Source organism: Mytilus galloprovincialis, chromosome 1 (genome assembly GCF_965363235.1).
Source record: "Mytilus galloprovincialis chromosome 1, xbMytGall1.hap1.1, whole genome shotgun sequence".
Classification (NCBI taxonomy): Eukaryota; Metazoa; Mollusca; class Bivalvia; order Mytilida; family Mytilidae; genus Mytilus; species Mytilus galloprovincialis.
The window spans coordinates 17,985,347-17,999,867 of record NC_134838.1 but is presented as its reverse complement, the minus strand read 5'-3'; the positions used below and the strand labels follow the sequence as shown (position 1 = coordinate 17,999,867).

The window sequence follows — 14,521 nt, the reverse complement described above, 5'->3', positions numbered from 1 at the left end:
GAGTCTAGACAACATGATCTATTTGTTAGCAATTAAATTTTAAACAGACTTTAGGTATATTTAAGAACTCTTAGATTTTTTATTTTGTCTCATCTCATATCTATAAGCATTTTGACATATGTAACAATCTAACAACTAGTTTATGTATTTGGAGAATCAGCTTCAGTGTACAATTTGGTGGAAATGTTAAGTTTTAAATGAAAATAAAACAAATTGCATTAACATCTTTTTATTTCTGAAAAATGTTTTCGAATAGATGTACATGTTAAAAGTAGAAATGCTCTCAAAATGATCATAAAATGGTAATTGATGGAAAACAGGTTAAAATTTGACTCTTTGTCCCTGTAAAACACTTATACAACATATTCAATTAAACACAATAAAACTTATGAATCCAATGGTCTACCTACTTTCAGTTTCACAATGGTCTACCTACTTTCAGTTTAGGATTCCAATGGTCTACCTACTTTCAGTTTAGGATTCCAATGGTCTACCTATTTTCAGTTTCATAAATTTGTCTCTATGTTCTTTGGATGTTTTGGCAAAGCTACTCTTGACAATATTAAGTGGATGATCTTTACCTGTCAAATATATAGAATTTTTCATCTGCTCAACTCCTAGATCTTTTAATAGTAAGCTACCATTGTAAGATCCATACTGAGCTATGTATGTAGATAAAATAAATCCAGTCATGAACGCATCAAATCCTGCCCTATGACTACCTGATCGTACAATTTCCACAGGTTTCTTCAATATATCTCCTGGAAGTGTTATTTCTTTAGCATGAGATTCACTGTCTTCATCATTTTCCATTGGAGTTACCACCTCTTGTATTGAATCATCAACGGTATCATTACTTTCTTCTAATAACTCACTGTTTTCCTTGTTATGACGTCTTCGCTTCCGTTTACGTCTCTTTTTTGTTTGAACGAACTGGTCTAAATCTAGAATAAGGTCAATGTCATGTGATCTTTTACATTTACTTCCTTTCCCACACCAACCGTGACCCTGAAAGGAATATTATTAATTCAACATTAAAACATAATGAATAACAAATTGTTATTTAAGATATATACTTTTAATTTACTCAATCTATTTAATTAGTTCTGTCAAAGTTCACAACTTTTATAGAGCTTTAATTATAAACTGATAAATACAAAACATAAACAGGCAAAAGCTTTGCACGATTGTTGTTTTGAAGCTTTTTATTCATTGTCTATAGAAATTTAAGAAACTGGTTGTTCCTCGAATGTAAAATATTATTTTAACCTTTTTTACATAATTATCCTGTATGTTAAATCAGGAACATATGAATTGGCGGTGTTGTTGATTTATTGAGCAGTTCAGATAGTTTTTAAGTCAGAGGCTACCAAAATCCATAAGTCTCACAAAGTCTCAAAAAGTCTGAGACTTTATCAATTTTATACTTAAAGCCTATCAGATCCATTTCCCATTAGATATACTATTCCCAGGTCAAATAGACCCCCATAGCATCAGTCTACGACTTGTCAGTTTCATTTTCACTTTGTGTTCACTGATTTCATTTGTATCAGAATACTCGTGTTGTTTGAATTGTGACACAAGATGTTTGTTTTACTTCATTTCTGACATTGGAAAAAGTCAGAATTTTATCAAACGAAATTTCATCACGATCGAAACATTGTCGGATACCAATTGATTGTTGTCACCTGGGTGATCTTTGTTATCAGGGTCATTGGTTGAGGGGTTTCACCACAGGGAACCGGGAATTTCGAAAACACAATGTAAACTTCTTTCTCTGCGATTTAAAAGAATTATTCAAGTCAGATATGTTTTATCCTTGAAATATTCAGCGTGTCTTTTAATTAAATTTACACTTTTACAGTGTAGCAATAATACAGCTCACTATTGTACCATATTCAAGTTCATGGTTTAACACCCTGCTAATTGATTATCATGGAAAGCCATCTTGTATAAACATATATGTTTTGATTGTGTATCGATCAAAACTGTTATCATTTTGACTTAATTAGAATAAGACAAACGCGTTTTGATAGGTAATAAACGATGTAATTAAGAGTATTGGGACTGAATCATAAGACCGGAATTCGGAATACACAGGGTCCAGTTTACAAAGGGTATTTTAACAAAGAATTTAAAGATGAAGACATGGAACTTTAGTTTCCAGCGGGAATGGACAGGAATCCGGTTTACATGTATTCAGGGTCCGGTTTACCCAGGTTTGACTGTATTCAAATTCTATACTTTTCTTCATGATCTTGTATGTTCTGGAAAAGCACATAATTTTTGTCTGATCCATAACTACTGATCTATTAAAAGTAAGCTAACATTATAGATCAATACTGAGATATGTACATGATGTATGTAGATTTCATTCTTGTTTTTAAGAAAAGTAAGTGGAGTATTCACCTACAATAACATGAAATTAGAAACCCTTAACATGATTATAGACTGATTTTGTTCCAGCAACAAGTGACAAACTGTTAAATACCAAATCAAGGCAATAACTCAACCTGGCACAAAGAGGCATTTTAAAGAAAACCATTTTAACTCGAATACATTCTTTATTTGCCTGTCCCAAGTCAGGAGCCTGTTATTCACTGGTTGTGATTGGTTCATGTCTAGCATAACTGTTTTTTCATTAATTGTCTTGCATAAATAAGGCCATTTAATTTCTCATTTGAATTGTTTTACATTTTTCTTTCTGGGGCTTTAATAGCTGACTATATGTTATGGGTTGTTCTTCTTGTTGAAAGCCATATGGTGAAACATAATTGCTTTTATATTTGTCATATAAAATCTGGTGGATAGTTGTTTCATTGGCAATCATACCAAATCTCCTTTTCTTTATATCGATCAACTGGTTGATAAAGAAAATAATAAGTTACCCCGAAAACTTCACAGACAGAATCCTTAAGCTTGTCAACTTGTTCCTCGGGTATATCTGTTGTATAGGACTGTGGTAATTTAACGTTACATACAATTACTTGGTCGGACATCTTGGCGTAGTTGGGATTGTCTATTGTACAGTATGATCTATGACTCTCTATTCCAAAATAATTATCTCTCTGTCTGAAAAGACAAATTTGCATGCTTTTATTTTATTTCTTATATATTGATATCTGTACTTCTAAATTCACAGACCAATTCATATGAGTGGTCACTTACCTGAAACTACAAAATTGCAAAATATGGTATTGCATTTTTTCATTACAACTTTTTCTTTCGAAATTTATACCTTAAATTACTTGTCTTACTTTAAAGCATGTTATACTTTTTTCAATACTATAATTCAACCATGAAGTTTCCATTGATCATGTTTTCTGATTTAGAAGAAAAGTAACATTCAAACTCAACACAGGAACATATTCTCGTAACATTTCCTTATTTTCTATTTTTATATGGGACAGGACTGTTGGATAAAATTAGACTTTTCCCATTATAACTGTCCTGTAATTCTAGGTTCCATAACTCTGGAACAACAAACAAACAAAATTTCAAAATCAAAAAGGAGATTTCTTCTGTCAATTCAAATGTTTCATTAAAATTTATAAGAATACGTTAAAATAATTTTAAGTTATTGTATGACATGTTGCCATATCATACAGAAGGACATAAGGACAGACTTTAACACATGTACATCCCATCAAAGAAGGGCATGTAATAATAGCCAACCAAATATCCATGTACAAATGGATGATACATGCCATGACATTTGTTCATGTGTCTTTTGTTACTTTCAAAATTTATTGAATTAAGATCAAACTGACAGTAAAAGAAAGATGAAGTAAAATATTATTAATGAAATGAACCTTACCGTTTCCTGAATACATATTCTAGATAAGATGCAGGCATTCTGTGTTGAAAATCTGTGACATATTTAGTATCTATCATTCCATTAGGGAACATTTCAGTCAGATCTGCTAGAAACATTGCTGAAGAGGTGGGTAAATTTGTATACAAGTTCTGATACAGGAACATCAAGTCCATTAAGGCATTATGGAATACAACTGGAACTTCAGACACTAACAAACTGATGAATAACTGACGTAAAAATGATGGTCCAGCAAAATCTGGCTGAAAATATATGTAAAACTACAGGTTTAAGGACATTAAATCAATTAACAAATAAAACGTTGCCTATTGATTACAAAATTTACAGTAAAAAATTAAAACTTACCATCCTTTGAAATAAAAGTCTTAAATAAACATTGTAGACTATGATGTAAGATATTTAATTTTATGGAACACTACAAATATGACTAAAGTTTTGTGACAAACAGACCAGATTTCTATCTTTGGGTTTTCTGCATAGTGTTTTATGGACTGATGTTGTTATTTTGGTCAGCTATTGTCTATCTAATTTTTCAACTTATGATATTTATTTTACCTGTAACATCTTCTAACTTCTATAATTTTTGCATCTTTATACTTAGTGGAATTGCACATAATCTCAAATAAGTTTAACATAATCCTTATGTGGATACATTATTTTTCGTGGTATACCAATTTTTTCGGCTTTACGGATTTAATGTTCAACATTTAAACAATTTCTATTGGCTTGTATGCTTTGGCAAAACCACAAAATCAAAAATAAGTATTTCATCAAGCCACGAAAACTGGTTCATGAACCTAAAAAAATTAATGTATCCACAGAGGCTTCTACTGTTAAATTAAGAAGTACAATAATCTTAGTAAAATAATAAATTTTATACCAACCCTGTCTGGGCCTCTGTAATATGAAATTCCTTTGGCATACTGTTTATTAAAATCAAATCCATGATCAACCAAGAATTCAAGTGATGGTGGCTCAACTATATACTCATCTGAACACAATGCTGTAATGTTAAAAGTCTGTACTGAAAATACCCATTTGTTTGACTTAGTAGATTTATTTTCATCATCACAATCCTCTCCTTCACCATTGGTTACAGGTGTACTGTCACATGCTGTCACTTCTGTCAGTTTGAAACATGACAACCCAAGGGAGACAATTGACCTTGACTTTGCACTTTCAGACATTGACTTATATCTGTCCTCTAAAAGTCTGCAAAATAAAATATAGGTCAAATTTCACATTGTTTCATACTCTTAAAGCTATGAAATAAGTTAAAATCAGAATAGGTGTATCAAACTCAAATGTTAATTAGTTTGTGGTTCTTTCTGAGTACTCCAACTACTTCCTCCAAGAAAAAAACTGACTGATGTGATAAAGTCAAGGTCACTGAAAGCAGCAAACAAACACAAGAGTCAGTTTCAAAATGTTGTTCCTTGAGAGTGTTACAACTAAATGACAAGTTTAACAGTCATTTCAAAGAGGAAGATAACCTAATTTTTTTTTGTGACACTCAATAAAAACAGTGAATGCTGAATGCAGGAATGTTTAACAATTTCTTAATAGTTTTAAAAGTTAAATCAACAATCTTTTATTTTCTGGGCGATATCTTTTTGCGCCAAAAAGTAACTCATTTGCGCCACAACTTAATTGCGCCAATACCTCTTTTGCGCCACCCAATTTTCAAAACTATAGGCATCATTTGCGCCAGTAAAATAATCATCTAATTGCGCCAATTTTATATATTTTTATTTATATATAACAACTAAATGATTGACTAGGTACCAACAGCAAAATATTTCTCTGACATTGTACACTGAAATTTCAAATTAGCCTTGCATCCTAATAAAATTATACCGCTTTCTGGATCGTTACACAATACAAAGTCGTCATCTTTGTTTGTAACAAGACCAATATCATCCAATTTTCTGTGAAATTCTGCTCGATTTTTAGATTAAGCCAGACGCAGTTTTCTTCTCTCTCTATACATAGACTGACATACATATTTCAAATCTTTCTTTTCTAAATTTTCTTCTTCAATTTTGAAGATCTCTGAATTTATTATTTTTGAAGGTCGCTCTGACAACACATTGGTTGCTTTTCTTTTACACGCAATTCTCAAAATTTGATTATGGACTCTCCCAATTGATCTTCCTCTAAGTTCAGTATTTTTGTGATTTTACTTTTGACGCTCTAATTTCTGGACACTGATAATGAAAAAATTATATTTCTTTTTACAAATAAAAATATGGTATTTTATACTGCCAAAATCTGCTATGAAATTTTAATAAAGCGAAAATTTATTTTATACTCGTGATAGTTGACTTGTATTTGCATTATAATTTTAAGAAAAAATTGTTTTATAGTCTCTCAAAACTCTTTATAGAGTGGCTCTTGTTGCCAAGTTAACTTGTGTTTTGAAAAGCTGTATATTTTATATATAACAAGTAGCGAGACTTTAAGAAAGTATTTGTCTTGTCTTGTCATGATTTAGGTAAAACATGTACAGGTATGATTTAGGTAAAAAATATTAAAAGGTAAATGTGGCGCAATTTCATTTCATTTATTGGCGCAATTAATACCATCAAAATAAAAGAGAGTGGCGCAATTAATACCTTTTCAAAACTGCAATTGGCGCAAATTGATTCTGCCCATTTTTCTACCCATGTGAGAATGACATGTGTTATTTGGTGTCTAGTGGAGAGTTGTCCAATTGACAGTCATACCACCAACTTCTTAATGGGGAATAATTGACAAATTCCAGTTATTTACTCCATACAATACATAGCATAAATATACATATAATGTAAACTTGAAGTTGGTAAATGTTCACATTTAGAGGTTGCTTTTGTGATCCTACAAAATTCCCATTTGTTGTATGTGAATTTAAGAATACAGTCCATGCTATTGTTAAAATACAGGCATACCTGTGTCATAACTGAGAACCAAATGCATTTGAAATAATTAATACATCATTGCACTGAACTTACTTTGCATTTAATGTCTTTCTGTTCCCAATACCACTAAGTTCCTATAAAACAAAATATCAAATTTAATAACCCATCTTACATTGCCTTAATCTAACAATTACCTAGATATTATAATTCATGGCATCATTGAAAAACATGTATATGTTGCAGATTTCAAAGCTAGCCTCATATCCAAGATGGCCATATTGTCTGTAAATTATCTTTGTGTACATCAACCAATGAAACTGTTTCAAAAGCATGAAATCAATTTTTCAAAGTTTCATTAAATTTGATAACAGAATTATTTTGCATTTGTATAAAGTATGAAGGAAGAGGTTGAGACAGATGGACAAGAATTTACAAGTACCTAATTATATTTATTTCCACTTAATACTGTGGTTTCATTTATTTTCGTGGGTACCAATTTTTGTGGATTCAGGAAAACTTCCAATTTTCTATGACTGAGTATTTGATTTTTTTGTTTTGTCAAAGTATGCAAGCAAAGATAAAGACATTTTGTAAATAGCTGCTCCTTTTATTTTTTGTATCATGAATTACTACACATTCTGTTTTCATCAGATTAAACTCACTGTGTCTATTGCTACATAAGTTGCAGATTTCAAAGCTAACATCAAAGATGGCCATATTGTCTGTATATTATCTTTGTGTACATCAACCACTGACACTGTTTCAAAAGATGCTGACATGTTCTAACCTAAAATCAACAGATAAATAATACATACATTTTGATAATAATCCCAATTCAATTGTGTTGTAAATATTTTAATGTGCTTATTTCTTAATTTTTGCACATAATTATTTTTGATTACTGCAATCATAAAATTGTTATCTTCTGATAAGTTTCTTGTTTAAAATGTGCTGATAGTCATCAACATGCTGATGGATTGTCGTATGATGTAGATGTAGGCATAAGTGGAAGGCTGAACACTGAGGTGTAATTATAAAAGTGTACTTTCAATTTAACTTTTTGAAACAATTTATGATTTTGTTCGATTTAAAAAAAGATTACTGATTAAAAAGATATTTTTTAATCTTTATTTATCATATATCTATTTCTAGTTTATTTAATCACCAAAATCAAAATTATTGGATCAAATACCCAATACCAATACATTGTGTATGTGCAATTTACAAGTAAAGACAAAATGTTTGGTAAGCAACTTTTCTGGAAAACATTTTTCAGAGGGATAGAACTAGACACCTTTAAATACAAAGGAGGCAACTTCACATACCAGAGGACAGACGTACATTAGAGACTATACTGTCGTAAAGCATTTGTAAAGACAGACCAGAAGAACAAAGGCACTTCTTTTGTCCAAAGCCGCAAAGGTCAAGGCACTTCTATTGTTATTTCCAAGAAGAAATGAGGAGCCTTTACTGAACAATTGAATAAAAAAAGGATGTACATTGTACATACACATCAATTACTTGTCATTTATTAATCCTTAAATGAAACCAGTACCTGTGTGTGTGAAATGAGTTTATAGGATATCAATTTACAGTGATAACAAAAATTGTTTTCATAATGAAAGCTGTCATCGAGCAAATATTCATATAAATGGCAGCATTTTCCCATTTAAGACCATAGTTCAAATGTCTTTCGAGAACTGAATCCTTCTTTTTGAAGTCTGCTTTTTTTTTTATCCTGATCCTGATAATATTTCAGTCATGGAGTCTTTAGTTTAGCCTATAGGAAAAATGTTGTTTTTTAGTTTAGCCTTTAGGCAATTGCAAAATGTTGTTTTTTTAGTTTTACCTCAATGTCTGTGTCATGACAGAAAATAATCTGTAAATCCAAATATTGTATTTTTATCACTGAAAATTGATACCCGTTTTGGTGTGCAGTATAGGATACCCATGAATGATGATAGTACCCATCATGGCATGTATGTCAAATTCAGCAATTATCTAGTCATGCTAGTGCAAATAATTATGACGTCTTGGAAGGGTACTTAAAATTTTTGCTGTGACGCTTTCCTGTGTAAGGCGTCAAAGAAAAAAATTATAATAGCCTTTCAAGACTTCATAATCATTTGGACTATCAACTATCTAGTTGTAGGAAGGTGTCCCAGAAAAAAATTAAAATAGCCTTGCCAGACGTCATAATTATTTGGACTAGCAACTATCATGATTATGTCATTCATGAAGATCCTTCTCAGCTAGTCCAAATAATTATGACGTCTTGGTTGGTTATTTTAAATTTTTGCTTTGACGCTTTCCTGTGACGTAAGGGGTCAAAGAAAAATAAATAATAGCCTTTCAAGACGTCATAATCATTTGGACTAGCAACTACATGTATCATGATTATGTCATTTATGAGGATCCTCCTCAGCTAGTCCAAATTGTTATGTCTAATTGACCAGAAATTGACCTTGGCGATCTTTTTACTCAGTTGTGGTAGCCCAGGTGGCAAATTGAAATCAAGTTCTTGACTGACTGACTGAAATCCGCCATTTACCATGACTCCAAGTACTGGCTACTTCATGGACAAAAATTTCTTCTTCTTCTTTATATACAGAAAAACATCAACTGGTTGATGATTACTTTCCGGCGCATGACTGGTTTAACAATATTGTTAATGATTAAAAATATATATTTTTGATTTCGTAATAATTTTTCAATTTTTATATAATACAAATGTATATATGTAAGTAATATTTTTCAATTTTTATTTTTAATTTTTGGTATAAGATAAAAACAAGATACATATTAAACATGTAGGTGTTTGTAAGTGTCAAGGAGCATCTCTCTAGTGAGTTTCTCCTTGAAGCACTCAGTAGTGGTGCTGCAGGCTATTGGTTCAGGTAATTTGTTCCAGTCTTTTATAGTTTGGCAGAAAAATGAAAATTTGTAACTGTCTTTGCTGCATCGAATTTGTCGGTATGTTTGTTCGTGGCTAGACCTGGTGTTTGATTGGCTTTTAATTAATATGTCAGTATGTGGTATGGCAATTTTGTTGTTTGTTATTCTATGGAACATATTTAATCTGCTTTTGAGTCTCCTTTCTTGTAATGTTGGCCAGTGAAGTGTGTTAATCATGTTTGTTACACTTTCAGTATATTTGTAGTTTGAGCATACATATCTCGCTGCACGTCTTTGAACTTTTTCTATGAAGTTAATGTTCTCTGTTGTGTAAGGGTCCCAGACAGTGCAGCAGTATTCAAGTTTTGGTCTAATAAGTGCTTGGTATGCTCGGTCTTTGATGGTTACTGAATTTATTTTTAAGTTTCTTCTGATGAATCCAAGGGTCTTATTTGCTTTAGATGTCATGTTCTGAATGTGTTTGTTCCATTTTAAATTTGATGAAATAGTTATACCTAAATATTTTGCATTTTCAACTGACTCAAGAATGTGACCGTGCATGTTGTAATAAAAATGGATAGGTGTTTTCTTTGTGGTCACTCTAAGTATGTTGCATTTATCAGGGTGGAACTGCATTAGCCAGTCTTGTTCCCATTTGATTGCCCCTTCTAGGTCTTCCTGGAGTTTAAGGCAATCTGATGGTGATTATTATCTGTCGGTAAATGATGCTATCGTCAGCAAAGAGCCTGATTTGACTATGATGAAAGTAGTCAGGTTAGTCATTGATATATATTAAAAATAGTATTGGACCTAAGGCCAACCTTAAAATTATGTTTGTTTGCAGTTTTCCGACTGTACCTTCAGACTGAAGGGTCGGTAGGTAGGAAAAATATTTTATTTTATCAGCCAAAATACAGTTTAAACAAGCAGTTACACTAAACCAAGTTTCTTGTGAAGAAAAAAAAACATTTTAAAACAACAAACACTGGACATGCTGAAAACCAACATCAAATGAACTGGCATTTTCAGATAAAAAAACTTTTTAACCAAAACTGAAACTTTAACATAGTGTCATTATCCAATTTATGACATAAAATATGGTATAATTATTAAATACTGGAACACTTATAAACAAGGAATGTCATTATGACTAGAACTGTTTTAAAGAAATATATTCAGACATGTATGCTTCTTGACCATGTTGACTAGAATGTTTTCATGAGTAGAGTATTTTCATCAGAAAAATGTAGATATTAAAGATTTATAAGACAATGTATTAAAGAGTGTATTTTTAATAAAAAAAAAATAACAATTGAATCTTCAATTGAAAAAAGGCAACTCGAAAAAAAAGTATTAAGACATTCGACTGTTTTCATATTTCTAACAGTATTTAATTATATGTGATAAGGTTATATTTTTGCCAGGCTTTAATGAAAACCAAAGAAATCTAAAGTTTGGGGTGAAATCCATAGCACCCCATTAAAAGTAAATGGTCTGTACTGAAATGTTTTTAATGCATAAAAAAAATTGGCAGCATAGCTCCTAAGGACATGTTTTAATTGAATTCACACAGGCCACACAGTTTGGGTATATTTAATATTGTAAGAAAGAGAATAATTGCAATGAGTGGGGCAGCCCGCCTTATCCTAAAGGAGCATATTCATTGCAATCGAAGATAGATTTAATATAGAGAGAGTATATTTATTTTTCAAGCTAACCATTCATTTTCTCTACATCTTTGTGTAGTTATGGTTGCTTCTTATTGATTTGGCATGATCTATATCCATTAACATTTCAAATGAGCCCTTCCTCCGTACAGGCGTGTTTACACTGAGATATCCATGAAGATTTAAGTCACGGAGGAGTGGTTTCATCTTTGTCGTCTTCACAACAATTTGTAGAAAATATGCCATACTTCAAGCTGCTGTCGAATTATTTAACCACTGAAATTGGTTCTATAAAGTCAGGCTCCACAGATTCTGTACCCGATTTGTTTGAGACAGAATGGTTAAGGTTCATCATAAGGAATTGAAAAATATGGCCGTGTTTACACCTCCACAATTACTATGAGTACAGACAAACTGGTACATCCAGGAAAGTTTTAAGGCATGGCAGGAACTAGATATATAAAAGTTATATGTAGTCTACGTTTCAGAAAATTAAAAACTTACCTGGATTTTGATGTTCATTTTTTTCCAGTCTGCAGAAGATAGCAAAATAAACAAACACCCGAGTTTCATTTGATACGGTCCACTCAGTTACACAGTTTAAACCTGTTAAATCACCTATTGTTTACAGGTGTCTATTGTCCATCTATTGTCCATTTAAATCAATACTACTCACAACATTGATTATATGAGGGGAGCTTCTCAATCGTTTTCACTACTTGGTTAATTTTTGCACCTTATGCAGGAACGAAAAAAAATGGATAGCAAAATCTAGAAAAGTTTATAATTTTCTGAAACATAAAATGCATTTAAAATTTATGTATCTAGTTCCTGCCATCCCTTAAAACTGTTGCAGGTGTATAGGTAAGTCTGTACTCAGAGTAAAATTTGGGGTGTAAATACGGCCATTTTAGCCAAAAGGTTATGATGAACCTTATCGTGTCAGTTATGAATTATATCCGCTGCATCATCGTCAATGATATCATCACACATCATTACATGTGCCTGAATCTGTATAAACAGTTTACTAATAAACTTTTTTGTTTGTTATTTGTCTTAAAATTGACACGAGACGACAGCGTAAAGTACTCCTCCGTGACTTCATGGATACCTGTAAACAATTTCCATGTGCTTTATCATTAAATGGTCACATGAACGCTTGACGGGAAGCTAAGAAAACCCGATCTTGAAATGCGTAATTGACCCAGACTTTAAATCATTTCCGGAAAGGACCCAAAGTTCCAGATCGCGTCAATAGAAGTATTAAAAAAAATTTCTTCAAATTTAAAGCAATAAAATTTTCACAGTCGGGAGGATTTTCAAAGGTCGATCGGTAAACTGCAAACAAACAATATTTTAATTTAAGCCTAATACAGTTCCCTGAGGAACACCTGATGTAACTGGTATGTTGTCAGAGGAATGGTTTTCTAGCATAACTGTTTGTGTACGATTTGAGTATCATGATTATGTCATTTATGAGGATCCTCCTCAGCTAGTCCAAATTGTTATGTCTAATTGACCAGAAATTGACCTTGGCGATCTTTTTACTCAGTTGTGGTACGTCAGGGTACCCAAATTGCACCTATTTTGACAGTTTTTTATCCTACGTTTATTTATACTTCAGACAAAAGTTTTCATTATATGTTAATTTTGTAGATGTATCATTATTCATTATATGGTTTCACCAATTTAATTTTGAATCCATATGGAATCATAGAAAAATTGGTCTAAACTGACCTCCAAACCATCAATGATTCTGAAATGAGGAGTACCCAAATTGCATCCATGCTTAAATTCGCATCGTCAAAAGTATAATAACAGAGCTTTTGTTTAATTTTTTCAAATATTTTGAACAATTGGATATTAGTCCATGCTTACTCTTCGTTTTTTAAGAAAAGGATACTTGTAACATATTGTATTTGCTCATTTTAAAAAGATGACGTTTTGATGACGTCGCATGGTGACGTTTCAGTAGATTTTGCTTTTTCGGTAAACACTTCATCTGTTGATAAATACTATGAACAATTTGTGCATATCTAAATATTTTACCTATGTTGAAAGATGTGCATAGTATCAAATTATAAAAATACAAATTGTTTAGTCTCTAGGAAATCTTGCAAGATTTCCGCTGCTATTTTCGCTAAAAAGGTGCAATTTGGGTACTCGTTGCAATTTGGGTACCGTTACGTTACTTAGTTTAATACGCAAAATGAATCGACCAAGATATTAAATAAATTAGATTATTATAGAAATAAAATTAAATACTTTATCTATCATCTACATGTATCCCAGAACAGAGAATTCTTTAGTTGTCTTTAAAAGATATGTAAAAAAATCTTGTACACAGGGCATGAAGATTCCCATATACAAATGTATTTTGCAAATGATTATTTTTTTTAATGAAATTTGATTGAAGTCAACAACAAAGATAAGAAAAAAATAACTTTTTCCCAGGCATCTAAATCACCTCCAGGTATGTTTCGAGTCTAAAATTTTCTTGGGGGGGGGGGGGGGGGGGGGAATGCCCCCAAACCCCCCTTGAAAGTTCAGCCCCGCTTCGTGGGCTTCAACGGTGATAGTAAAATTATGTGGGCTACTGACTTTTTGTCTGGGCTAACTGATTTTCAAGTCTAGTAGCCCAGGTGGCTACTGGCCTTCATAAGTTAATTTTGACCCCTGTATTAAAGTTACTATGAATTGTTATCAAATGAACTGTAACCTCAATGTGATTAAAAAACTTATGGCACCACGCTAATCTAAACAGATGCCTTCTACTCTCATTAAATTATGTTATACTCAGTAATACATAACACAAATAATTATGACGTCTTGGAAGGCTATTTTAATTTTATGCTTTGACGCTTTCCTGCGACGTAGGGCATCAATGAAAAAAAATATAACAGCCTTTCAAAACATTATTATTATTTGGACTACCTCCTCAGCCTGTTATAAATTATAGCAACATGCAATTAATCACTTTGACAGTTTTATTTTTTTGGGGGGATTCTTGATATTTGTGTTATTGTACTTCAACCAAATATGCTTTTGTTTGGAAATCTAAACTAAATGCTTACAAAGATAAATTATTTTCACTTTTTCTATATTTCCCTCCACATGTTTTGTCTATGAAAATCACAGAAGCCTTCCGAGTCAAAGCTAATTCTAAAAATAAAACATTAACGGGTGGATAGTTCCGGGTTATTTGGAAACGACATTTCGGCCATTGA

General features: G+C 31.9%; 1 protein-coding gene across 1 annotated transcript; it reads right to left on the bottom strand.

Moving 5' to 3' along the window:
- Positions 1–213: 213 nt before the first annotated feature.
- On the bottom strand, positions 214–14,480 carry LOC143067963 (target of EGR1 protein 1-like). The gene is made up of 8 exons (XM_076241635.1): positions 14,369–14,480; positions 7,395–7,519; positions 6,826–6,866; positions 4,720–5,047; positions 3,818–4,077; positions 2,889–3,072; positions 495–1,008; positions 214–406 (listed from the first exon to the last, which is right to left on the bottom strand). The coding sequence occupies exons 2-8, from the start codon at positions 7,509–7,511 to the stop codon at positions 387–389; spliced, it is 1,464 nt and encodes a 487-aa protein (XP_076097750.1). The 5' UTR covers positions 7,512–7,519; positions 14,369–14,480; the 3' UTR covers positions 214–386.
- Positions 14,481–14,521: the final 41 nt, after the last annotated feature.

Excerpts from the sequence above, each read along its gene's own strand:
- LOC143067963 (XM_076241635.1), bottom strand. The coding sequence starts at position 7,511 with ATGTCAGCATCTTTTGAAACAGTGTCAGTGGTTGATGTACACAAAGAT. Across the intron at positions 3,073-3,817 it reads GAATATGTATTCAGGAAACG|ACAGAGAGATAATTATTTTG; the intron begins GTAAGGTTCATT and ends TTGTCTTTTCAG. Across the intron at positions 1,009-2,888 it reads CTGTCTGTGAAGTTTTCGGG|GGTCACGGTTGGTGTGGGAA; the intron begins GTAACTTATTAT and ends TATTCCTTTCAG.